The 23,680-nt window shown below is 38.4% G+C and overlaps 1 protein-coding gene across 2 annotated transcripts in view; it reads left to right on the plus strand.

Annotated features, from left to right (window-relative positions):
- Nucleotides 1–16,700: 16,700 nt before the first annotated feature.
- Nucleotides 16,701–23,680, plus strand: part of USP18 (ubiquitin specific peptidase 18) — a 47,580-nt gene continuing 40,600 nt past the window's right edge. The window contains exons 1-2 of one of the 2 annotated variants that reach the window (XM_059404975.1): nucleotides 16,701–16,855; nucleotides 19,374–19,470. In XM_059404975.1, the coding sequence (XP_059260958.1) occupies nucleotides 16,798–16,855; nucleotides 19,374–19,470 (155 nt within the window). In that variant the 5' untranslated portion in view covers nucleotides 16,701–16,797. The remainder of the gene's footprint in view (nucleotides 16,856–19,373; nucleotides 19,471–23,680) is intronic. The other variant, XM_059404977.1, reaches the window with a different exon arrangement.

Here is a 23,680-nt window from a genome sequence, read left to right on the forward strand (position 1 = left end):
TGATCATAGCTTTGTAATAAAGCTTGAAGACAGGCAACGTGATGCCCCCAGCCTTGTTTTTCTTTTTCAACATTTCCTTAGCGATCTGGGGTCTTTCCTGGTTCCATTCAAATTTTAAGATTGTTTGTTCCAGTACTTTGAAAAATGCCGGTGGAATTTTGATTGAAATGGCATTGATTTTTTTTTTTTTTTTTAAAGATTTTATTTATTTATTTGACAGACAGAGATCACAAGCAGGCAGAGAAAGTTTAGATTGCTCTAGGCAGTATGGATGTTTTAACAGTGTTTATTCTTCTGATCCATGAGCATGGAATGCTTTTCCATCTTCTTGTGTCTTCTTCAACTTCTTTCATGAGTGTCCATAGACTTATTCCAAGGTATCTTATGGTTCTTGGTATTATAGCAAATGGAATGGATTCTCTAATTTCCCTTTCAATTTTTTTATTGTTAGTGTATAAGAAAGCAACTGATTTCTGTGTTTTGATTTTGTATTCTGCCACATTACTGAATTGTTATATGAGTTCTAGTAGTTTGGAAGTGGAGTATTTTGGGTTTTACTTATAAAGTATCATGTCATTTGTGAAGAGAGAGAGTTTGACTTCTTCATTGCCACTTTGAATACCTTTTATTTCTTTTTGTTGTCTGATTGCTGTTGCTAGAAATTCTAGTACTATGTTGCACAGCATGGTGAAAGTGTTTCTGATCTCATTGAGATGGCTCTCAGTTTTTTCCCATTGAGAATGATATTGACATGAACAAGATTCTTAACTCTAGGGAACAAACAGAGTTGTTAGAGGGGAGGTGCATAAGGGGATGGGATAACTCGGTGATGGACATTAAGGAGCACACTTGAAGTAATAAGTACTGGGTGTTGTATACAACTGATGAATCACTGAATTCTACCTCTGAATTCTATAAAAAAGAAAACTGGAAATTATCCAGATATTCTTCAATGTATTAATTGTTAAACTGTGGTGTCATGTAATCCTACTGAGTAATAAAAAGGAGCAAACTAATGATATACTCAATAATCTGGATAAATCTCAAGAGAATTATATTTTGTGGGGAAAAAAAACCTCTTTTCCAAAGGTTTACATGTTGTTTGATTCCAAATACATAAAACTTTTGAAATGACAAATTATTGAAAAGGAGAACAGGTAAGTAATGTCAGATGAGGAGGGAGCAGTGCTGGAAGGAAATAGGTGTGGGTATAATAGTGCAATATAAGGGATTCTTGTGGTGATGGAAATGTTCTGTATTGACAATGACTTCAGTGGTATCAATATCTTGGTTGTGATGTGTGCTATCGTTTTAAAGGTTGTAGAAACTGGAATTTCTCTGTTGTATTTGTTATAGCCACATGTGACTCCACGATTTTGTCAAAATAAAACATTTAATAATAAAAACCCAAATGAGGGATGCCTGGGTGGCTCAGTGGGTTAAAGCCTCTGTCTTCAGCTCAGGTCATGGTCTCAGGGTCCTGGGATTGAGCCCCATGTTGGGCTCCCTGTTCAGTGGGGAGTCTGCTTCCTCCTCTCTCTTGGCCTGCCTCTCTGCCTACTTGCGATCTCTGTCTGTCAAGTAAATAAAATCTTAAAAAAAATAAAAACCCAAATGAATAATATTATAGCTTGGATTTTGTGTTGGTAAAAAAAAGAGTTAATATAAAGGACAAATTGGGATAATTGGCAACATTTAAATATTTAGTGTATGTGTTGGAAAATTGTATTTTATCAATATTAAATTTTCTGATTTTGACAATTGCTCTCACTTAATGTAAGAAAATTTCTTTGGTCTTAGGAGTTACATTGGATTATTATGGGTGGTGAGTCTTTATAGGCAATTTCCTTTCCAATAGTTCAGCAAACAAAAGAACACTGATTTAAAATATATACATATAGGGTGTGTGTGTGTGCCTGTGTGTACACAAGAGAAAAAATAATAAAGCAACTGTGCCACAATGTTAATAATAAGTAAAGAGTATATGGGATCATTGTTATACTTTTGTAACTTCTCTGTATGTTTAAAATTACTTTCCAAAAAATAAAATATTTAATTAAAAAAGGCAATAAATTGCCAGAGAATAGAGAATAATTTAGGAAAGGTAATAGATGCCAAATCGTAATCTGTTTTAGTTTTAATTTCCAATTTCAGGGTAAACTAAAACAGATTATGGTTCTGTTTGACTGCTTCAGTTTATCTCCACTCACTCCTTAACAGACTGTGTTTACCCAAAAAAGTTTTATGACAGACATTCAATCTACACACCTGAAAATCAAACTTATAATTTATTTTTGGAACCATGCAAAATAAAATAAGTTTTAAAATACAAAAAGCATGTCTTGATAAAATGCAGAAGAAAACAGACAAGGGGAAGAGTTATGGAGGAGAATGAGCAAACAAGTCACATGAAACCAGAAGTGTTTGTGGAGAAATGAACTATGTAAAGAGTACTAATAAAGTACTAATATGTACTTTATTAGTCATTGATTTTTTTTTCTTTTTCTTAAAACACCACTTCCCTAGCCTGTCCTTTTCCTAGAATGAAAATTAACAGGTTCTATAAATTTTTAACAGGTTCTATAAATTTTTCCTCATCTGGTACAAATAGCTTTTCTCTAAAAGTAGCTTTCCATAGCAAAGGAGAACTTGATAATCGAATAAAGTCGGCCAAGGGTTTTTCTCTGTGATCAAATTTAGGCAGTTTTCAAGTGAGGTAGTTAGGTGTGGCTTCTTGTCTTGCACTTGGAATCAAAAAGGAAAAGGAGAAGGAAATCCACCTGTGATTTTCAGTGAAACCGTGCAAGTTATAGAAAATGCTTCTTAGGGCACAAACTTTCTTTCTCTCTGTCTCTCTTTACCTCCTTTTCTCTTTCTTCCTTTCTTTCTTTCTTTCTTCTCTTTCTTTTTCTCTCTCTCCTTCCTTCTCTCTTTCTTTCCTTCCTTCTCTCCTTTTTCTTCCTTCCTTTCTTCTTCTCCTCTTTAAATATTTCATTTATTTGAGAAAGAGTGAGCAAGAGCACAAGCGGGGGTGGTGCAGAGTGAGAGGGAGAAGGAGGGTCCTCACTGAACAGGGCTTGATCCCAGAACCCTAGGATCAGGACTCCAGCCAAAGGCAGACGCTTAGGGACTGAGCCACCCAGGCGCCCCCCACCCCCCAAACTTTCTTTTGAGGCAACTATCAGCCAGTTTCAATTTAAACTCTTTCTTGCCTGGTTTTGAGAAATGTCAGCCAATGCTTTCAAAGAACACCCTTTTGTTAGATCTTCTCATTGTAAGTTCTGAGGAATAAACAGTTTACTTCTTCTCTCCTCTTTGCTTCACCATTCACCACCACTGTCCTCTGCTGGCTCCGCGGAACAGCAGCAGAATCAAGGAATAAGGTCATTATACCCATGTGCCACATTTCACTGAATCAACAAGCCATTGATTTTAAGATACACAATTTCAGAAATTATATTATGAAAGGCAAAATGTATACTGTGAAACACCAAAAGACTGTAAGACACATCCTTTTTTTAAAACTTAAATTCAATTAGCCAACTAATTTTTAGTTTAGTTAGTTGGCTAATTAGCCAGCTAACTTTTTAGAGGAAAGCTATTTTTACAGCAAATACATCATTAGTTTCATAGGTCGTGTTGAATAATTGCTCAGTTTCTGTAATACCCAGTGCTCCTCACATTAAGTGCCCTCTCAATGACCATAAAATGCCGGATAAAAAGGCCCATATATGCTTGGCCTAGCAGGCAAAGGGCAAGCCCCGGAAGCACAGCATACCTGTTGAAAAGCGAAACCCCAGTGACCACTGGGTCTCCCAGCGGCCGGGTGTGGGCAGTGCATCGCTCTTGCTCCCCATGCGGAGGCACTGGGCACAGCTGACTCCCGCTGAGTTTCACTTTCCATTCAGTGGGAAACGAAAGCTGGGCGGCCGCTGGTGGGCGGGGCCTGAGCGAACCTTGGAGGGGCGTCCCGCCATCTAAACTCTAGGCTAGATGACTGGACGAGCCGGCCCAGCTCTGCTGTGCATGTGCATTCTCCGCCAACCCGGCTGCCAGCAAGGCTACAGAACTTTTTCTGTTTCCCGAGCATCCATCTTCGCGGTGGAGGTTTGACGCTTCCCTGGAAGTCCAGGCAAGTTTGGTGTTCATTTTCAAAGCTTTCTTTCCAGGGACGACATCCAACGGGGCTTTACTAAGATGCCACCAGGGCAATCAAGGGATTTATTTGGATTTTTGCAAATCATAATAATGGTCTATATTTATTACATACATATATTGGGTCAATGATTTTTTTTTTACACGCTGATATATTTATTTGGACTTCTTGCGTTTTGTGTTTAATTTAAAAAGAAATTCCAAAAGTGGTGTAACCTTGTAAAAAAATTGGAAAAAATGCAGACAGGTGAGTAAAGTAGAAACAGAAATTTCTCTTACTCCACAACTCTGTATCGTTTTTCGGTGTACTTTAACAGAAATTTTCATCCATACAAGTTATTAATATTGTTTTGTAATTTGCCTTTTCCCACAGATGGATCTCTTTTCACGGCAAGATGTATAGCTAGGTCAACCTCATTTTAAAAAAATTGGTGCATAATATGGTGCGTGCATCATTTATTTAAACAATTAATAGGCATTTATGCTGTTTCTAGTTTTTACTGGTATAGATGATGCAGCAGTACACATTTATGTACACATTCATGTGAATATACAAATATATTTGTGAAAAATTCCTAGAAGGGGAATTGCTGGGTCAGTGGGCATCTATACTGAGAAATTTGGAAGATTTTGTCAAATTGTGCAAATAAGGAGTATTTTAGTCTTAATCTCCCTCCAACCTCCTCGCCTTTTTTTCCTGGAAGAAAGCTGAATTTAGATGTTTAAACATAAAACGCCATTCTATGACTTTTGAAAATCTGGGTTCAAAGTGTTTGGAAATTAAAACAGTGGCTTTAGTAGCATTATTTATAGCTTTGAGGTAGTTATTCTTTGAAATTGTTTCAGAAAACAGGCAAATTATTTATATTTTGTTTTATTGTTTTTATTTTTTGAGGAGGGAGAGGGGCCCTGGAAGAGAAAAAAGAGAGAGAGAGAGAGAAAATCTTAAGCAGGCTCTATGCTCAGCACAGAGCCCCATCCTGGGCTCAATCTCAGGACCCTGAAGTCACAACCTGAGCCAAAATTAAGAGTCAAACACTTAAACAACTGAGTTACCCAGGTGCCCTTTAAACAAGGCAAATGCTTTAAAACATTTGGAAACTTTCTTTTATAGTGTTATGTAGTGGCAGAGGGAGGTCAGGGGAGGGTGTTTAAATCTAGCTATCTAGGCTATCTAGATATCCTAGTTTATAGGAACAAAATGGGTAGGAGAGTAATGTATGTATATAGTGCTATTTTGATTTATGGAGCACTATCAAGAACTAAAAAAAACCCAACACTGTTTTGTTTTTCCTTTTTCACTATTAAAAATGTGCTTTGCTTTTGGCACTTTTATTTTTTAAACTTTTAAACTTTTTAATTTTTTATTACATATGGTACATCATTAGCTTTTGATGTAGTGTTCAAGGATTCTTCCATTGCGTATAACACCCAGTGCTCATCACAACATGTGCTTTTGGCACTTTTACACAAAGATGGGCTTGCAAAGGGGAAACACTTAACATGTACACAGCCTCAAAGAGGGTAAGCCCTAATGCCTTCCACGTGGGCTGATTCTTTTAGAGAGAGTGGTCCCAAGATTCATTCCCTCTTATCTGGGGTTTCCTCTGGTATGGTTCTAATTCATGGACACAGCATATTACCATTACTTAAGAAACATACAACAAATGATTAAGGATGAGATCTAAATTTGTTATTGCCATGATGGGTTGTATTTGTATGTAGATACAAACCACTATGAGGTAACATGTTCTAGGCATGTTAATTTTGTTCCTCTTAGGGCATTTCGAGACAGTCGGTTTTCCTTATGGAGAGAGAGTCTAGCTGTGGGTGAAGAGCCCGGTTAAAGACACAGACCAGCCAGGTTTCCTGCATCGCATTTTTTGCTGTTTCTTGGAAGTCCCTGATTGATTCTGTGGCTACAATGATGGTGGACTTAGACCTGCTTTTATCATTCACGTCTTCTACTTATTTTAAGAGTAAAAATTTGGGGAAGGTTGGGGACCAGATTAGTTTAGTTCTTTGGAACCAATAAGCATTTAATAAATAATAGACTATTTTCCAGAGCAGTTTTAGGTCCACAGCAAATTTGGGTGGGATGTACAGAGTTCCCATATATCTTATCCCTCTCCTGACCCTCATCTTAACCATTATCATCATCTGACACCAAAGTGGTACATTTGCTGCAACTGATGAGCCAACAGTGACACATGATTATCATCAAAAGTTCATGCTTTACAATAGGGTTCACTCTTGGTGTTGTGCATTGTATGAGTTTTAACAAATGTATAATGACGTGTATCTACCATTATAGTATCATATGGAATAATTTCACTGCCCTAAAAATCCTCTGTTGGAGTCAATTTATTTATTTATTTATTTATTTATTTATTTATTTTTTAATTTTTTATTTTTTATAAACATATATTTTTATCCCCAGGGGTACAGGTCTGTGAATCACCAGGTTTACAATTTTTTGAGTCAGGGCTTGAGTTTGAAAATTCAGCTTCGTTGGAATAAAACCATCCTTTTTTCTCTGGTATGTGCTAATCACCACCAACTTAGCTCAACAGCGTATTCTCTGCCAGCTCCGCCTTTCTTCATCCTTCTTAGATCTCTAGGTTTCATTTTCCTTCCTTTTGTAGCCACACCTACTTATTTCCCCTCTGATCAGCTCTGAAGATTTTCCTCTTGGAATCTGGCTTTCCAGCCTGCCCAAATGATACTCTCCACTGGGGTTTACTGCTATATTTGGCTGACATAAAGAGTTTTGAGTTTTTTTTTAAGACTTATTTATTTGCCAGACAGAGAGAGCGAGAGAGTATGAGAGTACAAGAAGGGGGAGCTGCAGGCAGAGGGAGGAGCTGGCCCCCCACTGAGGAGGATCCCCCCCCCCCCATGTGGGACTCAATACCAGGACCCTGAGATCATGACCGGAGCTGAAGGCAGATGCTCAATGGACTGTGCCACCCAAACATCCCAGTTTTGAGGTCTTGACAAAGTACAGAACAATGTCTCTGGAAAACATAGGCCGGTCCTTTTCTATACTGTTTCATCAGATTTCTCTCTGTGTGGTCTTAGAATCCTATTTCTTGCTCATGGAATTGCTAACTGCCATCATTTCTCTCTTAGTTTTAACCCTTCAGGCTGAGGCTCCTCAGATTATGAGATTGTTTTTATTTATTTATTTAATTCATTACAAGACTATTTATTTATTTATTTATAATTTATTTATTTTCAGCATAACAGTATTCATTATTTTTGAACCACACCCAGTGCTCTATGCAATCTGTGCCCTCTATAATACCCACCACTTGGTACCCCAACCTCCCACCGCCCCCCCGCCACTTCAAACATGAGGTTTTCATTAATGATTTCCTTAAATGCAAATGAAACAACCAGGAAATCATGCACTTTTAAGGAAACTAATACAGAAGATTCTTCATGAAACTAAAGATTTTTGTCTTGTGTTGAAATCTGTATGTTTCATGGAGCACTGGATATTATATGCAAACAATGAATCATGGAATATTACATCAACAATTCATGATGTCTCTTTTTAATTTTTTGAGGAACCTCCACCCTGTTTTCCAAAGTATCTGTACCAACTTACATTCCCACCAACAGTGTAAGAAGATTCCCCTTACTCCACATCCTTCCAACATTTGTTGTTTCTTGCCTTGGTCCAGTGATGGGTATTAAGGAGGACATGTATCGCATGGAGCACTGGGTATTACATGTAAACAATGAATCATGGAACACTACACAAAAACTAACCATGTACTATATGGTAACTAACATAACATAATAAAAAATAATAATAAGGAAAAAAACTAATAGTGTACTGTATGGTGACTAGTATAACTTAAAAAAAAAAAAAAGGAAAAGAAACCTGCATGTCACTGGTCAACCCTTGACATCCTAAGAGTCTTTAGTACCTGTTGTCTAAAACATCTTCTCAAACTTTATTGCATATATAGAGAGCCAGGAATCTTGTCAACATGCAGATTCAATTTAGTAGGTCTGCTGTGCAGCCCAATATTCTGTTTTTTAAATAGACTTCCAGGTGATGCTGATGCTGCTGGTCTGGAGACCTGCTTTTATTTTTTTATTTTTAATTTAAATTCCATTTAGTTAACATATAATATATTATTAGTTTTGGGGTAGGATATAGTGATTTATCAGTTGCATATAATACCTGGTGATCATTACATCAAGTGCCCTCCTTAATGCTTATCACCCAATCACCTCATCTTACCCCCTCTCCAGCAACCCTCAGTTTGTGTCCTGGAGTTAACAGTCTCTTATAGTTTGCCTTCCTCTCTGTTTTTATCTTATTTTATTTTTCCTTCCCTTCCCCTGTGTTCATCTGTTCTGTTTCTTAAATTCCACATATTCAGGAAATCATATGGTGTTTCTCTTTCTCTGATTTATTTTGCTTGGTGTAATACCCTCTAATTCCAGCCATGTCGATGTAAGTGTAAGTATTCATTTTTTGATGGGTGAGTAGTATTCCATTGTATATATACACCACTTTTTTATCCATTCATCTGTTAATGGACATCTGGGCTCCTTCCATTGTTTGGCTATTATGGACATTGCTGCTATAAATATTAGGGTGTATGTGCCCTTTTGAATCACTATGTTTATATCCTTTGTATAAATACCTAGCAGTGTAATTGCTGGGTCATAGCGAGGGTAGCTCTATTTTTAACTTTTTAAGGAACTTCCACATTATTTTCTGGAGTGACTATACCATCTTGCATTCCCACCAAAGTGTGAGGAGGCTCCTCTTTCTTTGCATTCTCACCAATATCTGTCATTTCCTGACTTGTTCATTTTAGCCATTCTGACAAATGTGAGGTGGTATCTCATTGAGGTTTTGATTTGTATTTCCCTGATGCTGAGTGATGTGGAGCATTGTTTCATATGTCTGTTGGCCATGACTGTATGTTCATGATTTCTAAACAACTCAGAGCTTCCATCTTGTTTGTTCCACTGTTGATGTTATTGACATTTTAAAAAACTGGTTTTTCAGTCCGTAAATATTTCTTCAATCAGATTTTCAAGGAGAGAATCCTGGCTGAATTCAATATCCACCATGCTCTTGAATTTTAAAGACTCTGGTTGTTTCTGCCTGTTCAAATAGATACCTGATGCACATGATATAGAAATGGCACATTTAAAATATAAATTTTTTGTGCCTTTTGTGGCCAACAGAATATAATTCAGGAAAATTATTTTTAGCAGAATATTTTCCAGAACAATGTTGTCTCTAAGATTCAAAGTTTGGACAATTCTTAAAAGTTTCATTTCCAACTATCAAATTGAGTGACAATCTAAAGCAATCATTTGGATAACAGTTTTTAGCTTTCATAAGTAGACTAAACACTAAAAGTGCTGTGTGCTTGATTCAGTTGTGTAGTATATGATTTTTGAAGTTTGACTAGTGAGAACAAACTGTTTATGGGTATCCCATTAGTCTTTAAACTTTTCTTCTTTTTTCAGATTTTAAAATATTCTTTATCATACTTGGATTGAGGGATGATTTATTACTGACTTTTTAGTATATATATTTGGGATTTTTCACCTCATGATAATTTTAGGTTATAAAGTTGACATTCTGCTTTTAATTCATCTTCACAAGATGTGAAGAATTTATAGATAGGATCTTTTTCTTGAAAGACCGTGGCATTGGGAATAAATAACTAAAATTTAAATGCAGTTCTTAATAATAAGTATTAAAGTGCAACAGTACCATTGGAAAGATGTAGCTGATTCTGATATGAAATGGAAAGGTGTATCAAAAATAAAAAAAATGGGGGTTCCCTGAGTTGCTTAGTCAGTTAAGCATCTGCCTTTGGCTCAGGTCATGATACCAGGGTCCTGGGATTGAGTGCCACGTCAGTCTCTCTGCTCAACTTGGAGCCTGCTTCTCCCTCTCCCTTTTCCCACAGCTCTGCCTGCTTGTGCGTGCGTGCTCTCTCCCTCCCCCTCTGTCAAATCAGTCAATCAATTAAATATATATATATATACACGTGGAGATGTGTTGTCACAAATCTCATATTGTAGTGTCTTCTAATGGAAAAAATTAAATAGCCAGACCAAGTTTGGGTATGTAGGCACTGTCCCCCCTGCGGAATATGTAAAGAATATCCAGGTAAAAATGAGCTGAAAAAAAACTACCAAGCAGTGTACCAAGTAAATAAAAATGAACACATATTAAACAGCATAAAATAAAAGACATAATATGAAAAACCTAAAACATGGAAATATCATTCACTCGCGCCTATGGCCAGGACATTCAAAAAAGTGGCACTGTATCCAGAGGAATTCTAACTTATATGAAGACTTAAATTTTTCAGATGAAGTAGAAAAGCCTGAAAGTATGGCTTCAGTGTCATTATTCAGCCAACATCTACTCCTTGGCTTCAATTCTGGCCCCAGTGCTTGAAAGTTCAATTAACAAAACACCACTTAAGTAGCATTTCTGGAGTCCTTGGACTTGTGCATGATCAGGTGATTGCATTGGTTACAACGATGTGTAATCAGTGTGACAAAAGGGAGGTCACATGGATTAGCTGTTAATATCTGAGTATATGCAGTGGCAAATACTACACACATGATTGAGGGTAGAAAATCTCATATACTTTTATGTTGAAATATAAGAGCATAATTTTTAGTGCATAAGTTAAATGTTGCAATAATGGATAGTTGGGGCCATACTTTTATGTATAAAACTATTATTTTAAAATCTTAAAAAAAGAAATTGAAAATTAATACATAAAGAGAATAAATCTGCTAAATAGTGGATGAGGTATCTTTTTAAAACAATTTTTAAATTTTTTATTTATTTAATTTATTTGATAGACAGAGATTACAAGTAGGCAGAGAGGCAGGCAGAGGGACCGGGAAGCAGGCTCCCTGCTGAGCAGACAGCCCGATGCAGGACTTGATCCCAGGATGCTGAGATCATGACCTGAGCTGAAGGCAGAGGCTTCAACCCACTGAGCCACCCAGGCGCCCAGTGTATAAGTTATCTTTTGGGGGCTTACAGCTATTTATTTTATTTTTATTTTTATTATTATTATTATTTTTTAATTTTAAAGATTTTATTTATTTGTCAGAGAGAGAGAGAGCGAGCGAGCACAGGCAGACAGAGTGGCAGACAGAGACAGAGAGAGAAGCAGGCTCCCTGCTGAGCAAGGAGCTCGATGTGGGACTCAATCCCGGGATGCAGGGATCATGACCTGAGCTGAAGGCAGCCACCCAACTAACTGAGACACCCAGGTGTCCCTTACAGCTATTTATTAAATTAAAAAATAATTTCAACTAATAAAGTTAAGAATGTATCACTTCTATGCTTTATAAAATTGGTATACCAGCATTCATAATACTGAAGAAAATAATCTTTAAGAATTTATTTACTTATTTTTAAATTCCTATAAATCATTTTTAAAATTTTATCTTCTTTTTTTCAGTGTTCCAAGATTCATTGCTTATGCACCACACCCAGAGATCCATCCATTATGTGCCCTCTTTAAATCATTTTTTTAAAAGATTTTATTTATTTATTTGACAGAGCACAAGTAGGCACAGTGGCAGGCAGAATGGGCAGAAGGAGAAGCAGGTTTTCTACTGAGCAAGGAGCCCAATGTGGGACTTGATCCCAGGACACTGGTATCATAATCTGAGCTGAAGGCGGACATTTAACCAACTGAGCCACCCAGGCACCCCAGTGCATCTCTCTTTAAGGACTCCTCATCATAGTTAGTTAAAACTGAGTGTTGTTGGGGAAAATAGACAAAGTGACTTGTCATAAATTCAGATTTCGTGTTAGTTCTGCCTTAACTGCTTAAGCTGTGGCACGAGATCTCTGCAGAGTGAATGATTCTTTCTGGCATATATTAGACCACGTCTTCCTCAGACCATTAGCCTTGACCCCAAGTCCCAATTAATTACTTAATTAATTAATAACAAAGCCCTTAGGAAACCTCTTCATCCCCAAACTAGACTGTTGCTAGCAATAACACAATAACACAGTCTTCACTTGTTTCATCCTTCTGCCTCGGCACCAGAGGTCAGTCATTACTTGATCCTTGTGGTTTCACTATTTATTTAAAAAGTTTTATTACACACATATATACTGATGCCTAAGCAACATAATATTCTATTTTCCCTGAGTTTGAATATATTTTGACTCAACATTATGTTTCTTAGAGTCCTCATACTATGACATGTGCTATAGTTCCTTCAAATGCAACTGATGAATATTATTTCATTTGTATAAATTTATTACAGCTTATGTACCCATTCTTCTGTCTATTTGGTTTTCTTATTAACTACATCATTAGTTTCAGATGTAGCATTCAATAATCCATCAGTTGTGTATTAACACCCAGTGCTCATCACATCCTGTGACCTCCTTAATGCCCATCACCCAATTACCCCATTGTAATAACATTTCTAAGAATCTATTTTAAAGTTTGATTTAATATCTGGTTGTTTCTTTTCTTTTCTTTTCTCTTCCTTTCCTTTCCTTTCTTTTCTTTTTTCTTTCTTTTTTACTTTCTTTCTTTAACAGCTGGTTGTTTCTAATGGTCAAATAAATTGGAGGGCTGCAGAGTTACTGGCATGGAGTCAGGGAAACAACTGAGGAAACCTTTCATAAGTGCCTCTGAGTGGAGAGAAGGGAGACATAGAGAAGACAATATATTTTATATTTCCCAGCTTAGACTTGGGCACGGACCTGGGCACAGAACCCTGGACAGAGAGCAGCTGTAGGCGGAAGTATAAGCCCTTTCGGAAAGAGTTCAGTGAAATCAAAGGGCACAAGGCAGTTGGAGGAGCTGGACATGTATCCCATTTCCACATCAAGCCCCTACTTGGAAAGAGGAGGGAACCTTAATTCATTAATTGTTTTACCTTGCATTGCCTTGCGGTACTCCATGGATTCTCTGGAGTGGTAGTGGCAGTGTACAATAATTGTCACCTGTTCGAAAACACGTAAGAGTCTCCTCCTGAGAGTCTTAAATATGCTTGGGAGCATTTACAGGTGGCTGAAATCTGTGTTGTCAGGAGAAAGTAAAGAGTAGGGGGATTTGCTTTATGTGGTTAATATGACCTCATTTATAGCTAAGTTTTGATGTGTCCATAGACTTTAGTTTGCATGAGGGACATCAAATAGGTAGAGAAAAGTTTTATGCCTAAAAATGTTCACTATAGTGTATTTGCTATAATTGTAAAAAATTGAAAAATAACCAGAATATTCCACAATGTTTTATTGCTACATTAGTCATCAAAAGGTATTTATAAAGAGCTTGGGAAAAGTTATGTTACAATGTGAAATGAGAAAAACAGTAAAATATAAGCCATGTAAAAAATATTTAGGAAAGAGGACACCTGGGTGGCTCAGTTGGTTAAGTATTTGGTTCTTGATTTTGGCTCAGGTCATGATCTCAGGATGGTGAGACTGAGCGCTGAATGGAACTTGGCATTAACTGTGGAGCTTGCTTGGGGATTCCCTCTTCCTCTCCTATTCCTCTCCCGCTCTCTCTCTCTCAAACACACACACACACACTCACATAAATAAATGTTTGTTTGTTTATTTGTTTATTTATAGGAAAAAAGATTGTTATATACCAAGTAGTGGTTATCCTGAGGTCCTGGGACAATGAGTGGTTAATGTTTTCTTCATTTTGTATTTCTACATTTTACAAATATCCTTCATAAGTTAGCATTATTTGAGAAAAACAACCTTAAAAATTATAATGAAAATCTTAAAAAATACATATATTTCTTTCCTTGGTGGGCATTTGTGTATGTACAAGGGAACTGTTTTCTCTAAGAACACCAGTGATTTCTCTTTCCAGCTGCCATGGTAATTCTCCAGAATACATAATTCAGTGGGACATATTTGAATGCTTCCACTTGAATTAAAATGAATAACTAGAAAGAATCAGAGGCTTCAGGTTTGGGAGGCAAACAAGAGATCTCACACTCCACCCACCCTTTAATTCCTGTCTGCACTCTCTCTTTCAAGGGCTAGCCCAGCTTCTGCTTACTGACAAATTACTGCTGCTGGAGTTGACTTTCTTTATTTTGAAATTAAATCTATTTCTTAGTAGTTTTCACATTTTAGGTAGTTTGACCTCCTCCATCCTCATGCCCCAAAGACAAGAAATCTAAGTAAGTCTAATTATATCACTTCCACATGATAGCCTTTTTAGTATTTGAAAACATTTCTTTGTTCCATACAAGTCCTTATTCTTTCTTGTGTTCATTCATTCATTCAGTGGTTATTTACTGAATGCCCACAAAACTCTGTGCTAAGTGTAAAGGAAACAGTTGAAGATACATACTTCCTGCCTCCCAGATGCTCACAGTTTAGGGTCTCAGGTCAGATACTGAAACTCTGAGATGGGTATGCAGGAGATTACTGGGGAGTACCCTTGGGAACAACATCTGGGAGATGTGAGCAAAGGAGGGAAAGACAGAGGGAAGGGCTGCCAAATAGTTGCAGCAGAGGCCTCAGCTGCTCTTAAGGGGAACTCTGGGGCTGGCTGACCCTTCAAAGCTATTTCATCTTGAGGCAAGGTGGTTAGATTTTATACCTGCTATTGTCCACTCATTGTATAGGGATAAACTTCTTTTCAAGGGTAGATTATTGGACAGGGGCTGAGTGGGGAGCTGTCAAGCTGTGTTCCCCTCAGCCTAAGAAATCATGTTGGTCCTGTAGGAAGTGTGAGTGGTGCATCACTGTCCAGTACAAGTGGAGAGATAGCTATTCCCCACAATAGAATATAGTGAACCAATTATCTGATTAGCTCTGAGTACAAGGTATATGGACACACAGACAACATGTAGGCTTCATGTGAGGAGTCAGGACAGGCTTCCCAGGAAGTCAAGGGTACGGATAACAAGGAGAGTTCTTGTTATGCAACTTTAGATGGTGGAGTTGACAGTCCTCAATGATTGTTTGGGCCAGGGAGTGAGGAGAAAGGAGACACCCAGGTTTCTGATCTGGACCCCCTTGGTGCATGTTGTGCTATTTGCCAGAGTAGAGAACCTGTGGGAAAGAGTTATATGGTAGTCTGTTTTGAAGAAGAAATTGGAAACATGTGAGACAAAGGTAAGGAGAGTCTAGCCTAGTTGTCATTTCTAGCCCTAGAGCTTTATAAGTCAAACATTTCTTTCTAAGACTTGTCTGGTTTTTGTTGTTGTTTTTTTTAATTTTGTTAGTTAACATAGAGTGCAGTAGGGGCATCTCAGTGACTCAGTTGGTTAAGTGTCTGCCTTCAGCTCAGGTCATGATCCCAGAGTCCTGGGATTGAGCCCTGCATCAGGCTCCCTCCTCGTGGGGGGCCTGCTTCTCCCTCTACCCCTCACCCCACTCTCTCACTGTTTCAAAAAAACCAGACAGTGCAGTATTGGTTTTTGGAGTAGAATTCAGTGATTTTTTTTTACTTACATATAACCCAGTGCTCATCACAAGTCAGCCCTTTTTCCTCTCTCCCTCCTTCCCTCTCTTTCTAAAATTTTAATTTAAATTCCATTTAGTTAACATATAGTGTATTATTAGTTCGGGGTAGAATGTGGTGATTCATCAGTTGCGTATAACACCCAGTGCTCATTACATCAAGTGCCCTTCTTAATGTCCATCACCCAGTTACCCCATCATCCCATTCCCCCCCCCCTCCATCAACCCTGTCTGTTTCCTATAGCTAAGATTCTCTTAAGGTTTGCCTCTCTCTCTTTTTTTTTAAATTTAAGATTTTATTTAGTTATTTGGCAGAGAGAGAAAAATCAGGGGGAGCTGCAGTGGGAGAGGAAGAAGCAGGCTCCTTGCTGAGTAGGAAGCCAGATGTGGGGTCTGATCTCAGGACTTTGGGATCACCTGAGCTGAAGGCAGATGCCCAACCGACTGAGCCACCCAGGCACCCCCCTCTCTCTGTTTCTATCTTATTTTATTTTTCCTTCCCTTTTGTTCATCTGTTTTGTTTCTTAAATTTTACATATAGTGAAAACATATGGTATTTGTCTTTCTCTGACTTATTTTAGTTATCATAATACTCTCTAGTTCCATCCATGTCATTGCAAATAAGTGCCTTCTTTAACACCCATCACCCATCTAGCCCATCTCCCCCAAATCTCCCTCCATCAACCCTCAGTTTGTTCTCTTCCCTTAAGAGTCACTTATAGCTTGTTTTCCTCTCTCCTTTTTCTCTTTTCTCCCTTCCCATATGTTCATCTACTTTCTTTCTTAAATTCCACATATGAGTGAGATCATACAGTATTTGTCCTTCTCTGACTTATTTCGCTTAGCATAATACACTAGAGTTCCATCCACATCTGACTTGTCTCTTTGGAATTAGAACTGATCACGTGAATATGCTTTCCCTCTTCCCTTATCCTTATCTACTTCTGGTGTGTTTTCACAGAACTCCCACCAATGCTGACTTATGTGAGCTCTTCCCGGAAGTGTGCAGTCCTGAAGACAGGCTGGGCAGCCAGTGGCCTGGGGATTTTGGAGTGATCGCTAATGAGTCAGGTGCTGGAGTGTCTGAGGAAATTTGCCTGTGCATCCTGGCTGAGACTCAGCATTTCTCAGCAGAACCCATTGAGAAGAAGGAAGAGAACAACATGAAGAGGAAGAAGGAGCAGTTAAAGGAGCGCCTCAGTGCCTGGGACTCGCCCCATGGTCATTAGATTCCTCACATTTTTCTCTTTTGGATTGCATAGAAATGCTTTGCTCACCCACTTTACTCTGAAGTAGTAGATCTTTGTGGTTAAAGACTCCTGATTTCTTTTTTTTTTTTTAAGATTTTATTTATTTATTTGTCAGAGACAGAGGGAGAGAGAGCAAGCGAGCACAGGCAGAGAGAGAGGCAGGCAGAGGCAGAGGGAGAAGCAGACTCCCTGCCAAGCAAGGAGCCCGATGTGGGACTCGATCCCAGGACCCTGGGATCAAGACCCGAGCTGAAGGCCACTGCTTAACCAACTGAGCCACCCAGGCTTCCCAAGACTCCTGATTTCTTTTTTTTTTTTTTTTTATTTATTTTTTATTTTTTTAATTTAATTTTTTATTTTTTATAAACATATATTTTTATCCCCAGGGGTACAGGTCTGTGAATCACCAGGTTTACACACCTGATTTCTTATGCCTCCATTTCTGCATCTGTAAAATGGGAATAATCATAGTACTGAGCACATAGGGTTGTTGGGAGGGGTAAGTGAGATAATCTGCAGAAAGTGCTTTGAGTTATAGTTTGGCATAGAACAGCAGCCAGCATTAGTTCTTGCCTTTACTGTTACATCTGTGTGCTAGGATATCTAGAGGCAAGGTGCTTCTTTCTGCTGATTCAGGAGTCAAAATCTGTGATTACTTGCTGTCCCTGGATTTTTTTCATCTTAATCACACACTCAAAACTACTTCCTCAGGAACTCTGAGATTATTGGTATTCCCTCCCTCTTAAATTACTCACCTTGTGCTGTCAGCTGTGTCCAAGTTGAGTTGGGAAAAGAGAGGTTGGTTCCTAGTATATCAAAGAAATGCTGTCTTTTGGTTTTCTCACATCTTCATAAGTTCCTTTTGGCATCTGGCCTCTGGAAGTGAACTTAGATTAGTGAATTTCCCCCAGAGCTTTTTTCCCCCCGATTTCTTTCAGCCTTTCCACTGGAGTCTGAAATAGACTAGCTAGGAAATTACTTTCATCTATGAGCTCCATAGATGCCCATTCTGACTCAACTCTGTAGGGACCAGCTTGAATGGGAAGAACTCAAATGCTCCCAGCTATGCTTTTTTTTTTTTTTTTTAAAGATTTTATTTATTTGTCAGAGACAGAGGGAGAGAGAATGCGTGAGCACAGGCAGACAGAGAGGCAGGCAGAGGCAGAGGGAGAAGCAGGCTCCCTGCCGAGCAAGGAGCCCGATGTGGGACTCGATCCCAGGACCCTGGGATCATGACCTGAGCCGAAGGCAGCTGCTTAACCAACTGAGCCACCCAGGCGTCCCTAGTTATGCTTTTTGTAATGTTTCTTTCTTTGTCTTTGCTCTTACAACAATTGCTTGTACTACTCATTTAACATTGCATAATACTGTTTCTTTTTTTAAATTTTATTTTATTTTTTCAGTGTTCCAAGGTTCATTGTTTATGAACCACACCCAGTGCTCCATGCAATACATGAACGCCTTAATACCCACCACCGGGCTCACCCATCCCCCTACCTCCTCCCCTCTAAAATACTGTTTGTTTCTCAGAGTCCCCAGTCTCTCATAGTTTGTCTCCCACTCCGATTTCCCCCAATTCACTTTTCCTTTTCTTTTCCTAATGTTGTCTATGTAATTCCTTATGTCCCACACTGCTGGTGGGAATGCAAGTTGGTGTAGCCACTGTGGAAAACAGTGTGGAGATTCCTCAAAAATTAAAAATAGAGCTACCTTATGACCCTGCAATTGCACTACGGGTATTTACTCCAAAGATACAGATGAAGTGAAAAGAAGGGCCATATGTACACTAATGTTTATAGTAGCAATGTCCACAATCACCAAACTGTGGAAAGAGCTAAGATGCCTAATAAGAATATTACTCAGGCTTCAAAAAGGATGAATGCCCAACTTTTCTATCAACATGGATGGGACTGGAGAAGATTATGCTGCATGAAATAAGTCGAGCAGAGAAAGTCAATTATAATAGTGTTTCTTGTGACAACTCTCTTTTCCTAATGAATTATTAAAAGTTTTACTGTTGGATGTGAGAGTGATCTGGCTGTGAGATCTGTCACCTCATTGATTTCCAGGGTTGATTTGGCTGATCTGACTGTCAAAGCAGGTGTCCCCTTCCTCCCTCACCACTCCACATGCATCCCTCCTGAAGCTGCATGCTCAGTCCAAAGAGGACAGCTTTCCCTGATACAGGAGGGCTGTTGTTCTGTCATGGGTACACAAGTCACTGTGCTCCCCTTCTAGAACCTCCAAACAAGCTCTCCAGGTCTGTTTTTAGGAGAACATAAGGTAGTCAAGCTTCCAAGACTCAGAATCGCATGCTTTTATCTCTCCTCTCCAGTTTGTTTGCAAGCTCTTTTGTGAAGTCTTTGTACCTCTGAGAGTATTTTGCAGGATTTCATGACCTTAGTAGATCTTAGAAAACCATCTGATTTTTGTTAAGTCCCTTAGCTTTCCCTTGTCCTCAGTATCTTTTTTTTCTCTTCCCTGTATAGGCCTGGTTGGTTTACACAACATTGGCCAGACATGCTGTCTTAACTCCCTGATTCAGGTATTAATTATGAATGTGGGCTTCACCAAGATATTGAAGAGGTAAGACAACATGTATATTATTCTACATTTTCATATGTTCAATTTCTCACAGTGACTTATACTTTAAAAAATCTTCTTTGAATGGTTGCCGGAGAAAAGATCTTGTTCTAAACAATCTAGACTACACTCTGTAACCACCTAAGAAGTTTAAAAAGAAATATGAATACCTATTTCCACCACCAGATATTTGGTTTCGGTTGGTCTAGGATGGGGTTCAGGTATTAGTACTTCTATTTTTTACTTTAATTAATTAATTTTTTGTCTTGTTTTTAAATTTAAAATTCATTTAATTAACATGTAGTTTATTACTAGTTTCAGAGGTAGAATTTCGTGGTTCATCAGTTGCATATAATACCTAGTGCTCACTTCATCAAGTGCCCCCTTTAATGCCCATCACCCAATTATCCAATCCCCCCACCCACCTCCCCTCCAACAAGCCTGTTTGTTTCCTACAGTTAAGAGTCTCTTATGGTTTTTCTCCCTCTCCAATTTTTTCTTATTTTATTTTTCCTTTCCTCCCCACTATGTTCACCTGTTTTGTTTATTTTATTTTTTAAATTTATTTTTATTTTTTATTATTATTGTTTTTTAATTTAAATTACTTATTATTTTTAAAATTTCTTTTCAGTGTTCCAGAATTCATTGTTTGTGCACTACACCCAGTGCTCCATGCAATATGTGCCCTCAACAATACCCACCACCAGGCTCATGCTATCTCCCACCCTCCTCCCCTCCAAAACCCTCAGTTAGTTCCTCAGAGTCCACAGGTCTCTCATGGTTCATCTCCCCCTCCAATTTCCCCCAACTCCCTTCTCTTCATCTTCCCATGTCCTCCGTGTTATTCCTTATGCTGCACAAATAAGTGAAACCATATGATAATTGACTTTCTCTGCTTGACTTATTTCACTCAGCATAATCTCTTCCAGTCCTGTCCATGTTGACACAAAAGTTGGGTATTCATCCTTTCTGATGGAGGCATAATACTCCATAGTATAAATGCACCACATCTTTATACATTCGTCTGTTGACAGGCATCTTGGTTCTTTCCACAGTTTGGTGACTATGGCCATTGCTGCTATGAACATTGGGGTACAGATGGCCCTTCTTTTCACTATGTCTGTGTCTTTGGGGTAAATACCCTGTAGTGCAATTGCAGGGTCATAGGGAAGCTCTATTTTTAATTTCTTAAGGAATCTCCACGCTGGTTTCCAAAGTGGCTGCACCAACTTGCATTCCTACCAATAGTGTAAGAGGGTTCCCCTTTGTCCACATCCTCTCCAACACATGTTGTTTACTGTCTTGTTAATTTTGGTCATTCTAACTGGTGTAAGGCGGTATCTCAATGTGGTTTTGATTTGAATCTCCCTGATGGCTAGTGATGATGAACATTTTTTCATGTGTCTTTTAGCCATTATTATAGTTTTTTACATTTTATTTTTTCAGTGTTCCAAGATTCATTGTTTATGGACCATACTCAGTGCTCCATGAAATATCTTCCCTCCTTAAAACCCACCACAAGACTCACCCATCCCGCCACCCACCTCCCTTCCAAAACCCTCAGTTTGTTTCTCAGGGTCCACAGTCTCTTCTGGTTCATCTCCCCCTGCGATTTCCCCCAATTCACTCTTCCTATTCTTCTCCTAATGTTGTCCGTGTTATTCCTTATGTTCCACAAGTAAGTGAAACCATATGATAATTGGTTTCTCTGCCTGACTTATTTCACTCAGCATAATCTCCTCCAGTCCCACCCATGTTGATACAAAAGTTGAATGTTCATTTTTTCTGATGGAGGTGTAATATTCCATTGTATATATGAATCACATCTCATCCATTCATCTGTTGAAGGGCATCTTGGTTCTTTCTACAGTTTGGTGATTGTGACCATTGCTGCTATGAACATTGGGGTACATATGGCCCTTCTTTTCACTGCATCTGTATCTTTGGGTAAATACCCGGTAGTGCAATTGCAGGGTCATATGGTAGTTCTATTTTCACTTTCTTAAAAAATCTCCACACTATTTTCCACAGTGGCTACACCAACTTGCATTCCACCAATACTGTAAGAGGGTTCCCCTTTCTCCACATCTTTGCCAACACTTGTTTCTTGTCTTGTTAATTCTGGCCATTCTAACTGGTCTAAGGTGCTATCTCAATGTGGTTTTGATTTGAGTCTCCCTGATGGCTAATGATGATGAACATTTTTTCATGTGTCTGTTAGCCATTTGTATATATTCTTTAGAGAAGTGTCTGTTCATGTCTTCTGCCCATTTTTGATATGTTTATCTGTTTTTAGGGTGTTGAGTTTGAGAATTTCTTTATAGATCTTGGATATCAGCCCTTTGTCTGTAGTGCCATTTGTGAGTATCTTCTCCCATTCCATTGGTTGCCTCTTTGTTTTGTTGACTGTTTCCTTTGCTGTGCAAAAGATTTTTATCTTGCTTAAGTCCCAAAAGTTCATTTTTGCTTTTGTTTCTTTTGCCTTTGGAGACGTGTCTTGAAAGAAGTTGCTGTGTCCGATGTCAAAGAGGTTACTGCCTATGTTCTCCTGTAGGATTTTGATAGAATCCTGCCTCATGTTGAGGTCTTTTATCCATTTCAAGTTCATTACTGTGCACGGTGTAAGAGAATGGTCGATTTTCATTCTTCTATACATAGCTGTCCAATTTTCCCAGCACCATTTATTGTCAAAGATTATTTTATCATAGAGTTGCGGGTCCATATCTAGACTCTCTACTCTATTCCACTGGCCTGTGTATCTGTTTTGTGCCAGTACCATGCTGTCTTGGTGATCACAGCTTTGTAATAAAGCTTGAAATCAGGCAACGTGATGCCCCTGTTTTGTTTCTTAAATTCCACATATGGGCACTGGTGCTTTTAAAGACTCCCCAGGTGATTTGAAACTACAGCCAGGATTGACAGCCACTGATTTGGTTAAAACAGTGTTGGGACTAGTTCAATATCAGAAATATCAGTGAAGGAATAAATCAACAAGTAGGCCCCTGCATCTCTCCATTGATTTCTCTCAAACAGAACACACACACACACACACACAGTGTATATATGTGTGTATATATATTCATACATGTACATACTTCATCACACATTCTTTTTAAAAAATGTTTATTATTACTTGATTAAATTATTTTTAGTAAGTTTTTTTCTTGCTGCTAGATTTTTAAAAGTTTTTAATTAATTAATCAATCAGAAAAATGTTATTTATTTATTTATTTGACAGAGATCACAAATAGGCAGAGAGGCAGGCAGAGAGAGAGAAGGAAGAAGGCTCCCTGCTGAGCAGAGAGCCCAATGCAGGGCTTGATCCCAGGACCCCGGGATCATGACCTGAGTGAGCTGAAGGCAGAGGCTTTAACCCACTGAGCCACACAGGTGCCCCTAAGTTTTTAATTTAAATGCCAATTAGTTAACACACCATGTAATATTAGTTTCAGGGGTTCATTATAGTGAGTCAACACTTCCCTACATCACTTGGTGCCCACCACAAGTGCCTTCCTTAATCCGCGTCATATATTGCACCCATCCCCCTTCCCAGCTCTGTTCTAGTAACCAGCATTTTGTTCTCTGTAGTTAAGAGTCTGCTTCTTAGTTGACCTCTCTTTCTTTTTACCCCATGCTCATTTTTTTAAAATTCCATAAATTAGAGCAATCATATGGTATTTGTCTTTCTCTGACTGACTTATTTTCATTTAGCATATTGTTGCTTCCTCTATCTGTGTTGTTGCAATTGGCAAGAATTCATTCTTTTTTATGGCAAAGTAATATTCCATTATATCACACACATATGCACACCTCTTTGGTTAGGCTTATTCCTTGATACCTTATGGTTATTGGTGCAATTGTAAAGATGATTGGTTCCTTCATTCCTCTTTCTTCTGCCTCCTTGTTAGTGTATAGAAATGCAACTGATTTTTATGCATTGATTTTTATATCTTGCCACTTTGCTGAGTTCCTGTATTTTGAGTTCCTGTATTTTACAGTGTTTTGGTGGAGTCTTTTGGGTTTTCCACATAGAGTGTCATGTCAGCTGTGAGGTGTGAGTGTTTGACTTTTTTTTCCTATTTGGGTGCCTTTTATTTCTTTTTGTTGCCTGATTGCTGAGGCTAGGACTTCTGGTACTATGTTGAACAGCAGTGGTGAGAGTGTTCTGTCTCTGTCCTGTTCATGACCTTAGGGAAAAGCTCTCAGGTTTTCT

Source organism: Mustela nigripes, chromosome 6 (assembly GCF_022355385.1).
Source record: "Mustela nigripes isolate SB6536 chromosome 6, MUSNIG.SB6536, whole genome shotgun sequence".
NCBI classification, from domain to species: Eukaryota; Metazoa; Chordata; class Mammalia; order Carnivora; family Mustelidae; genus Mustela; species Mustela nigripes.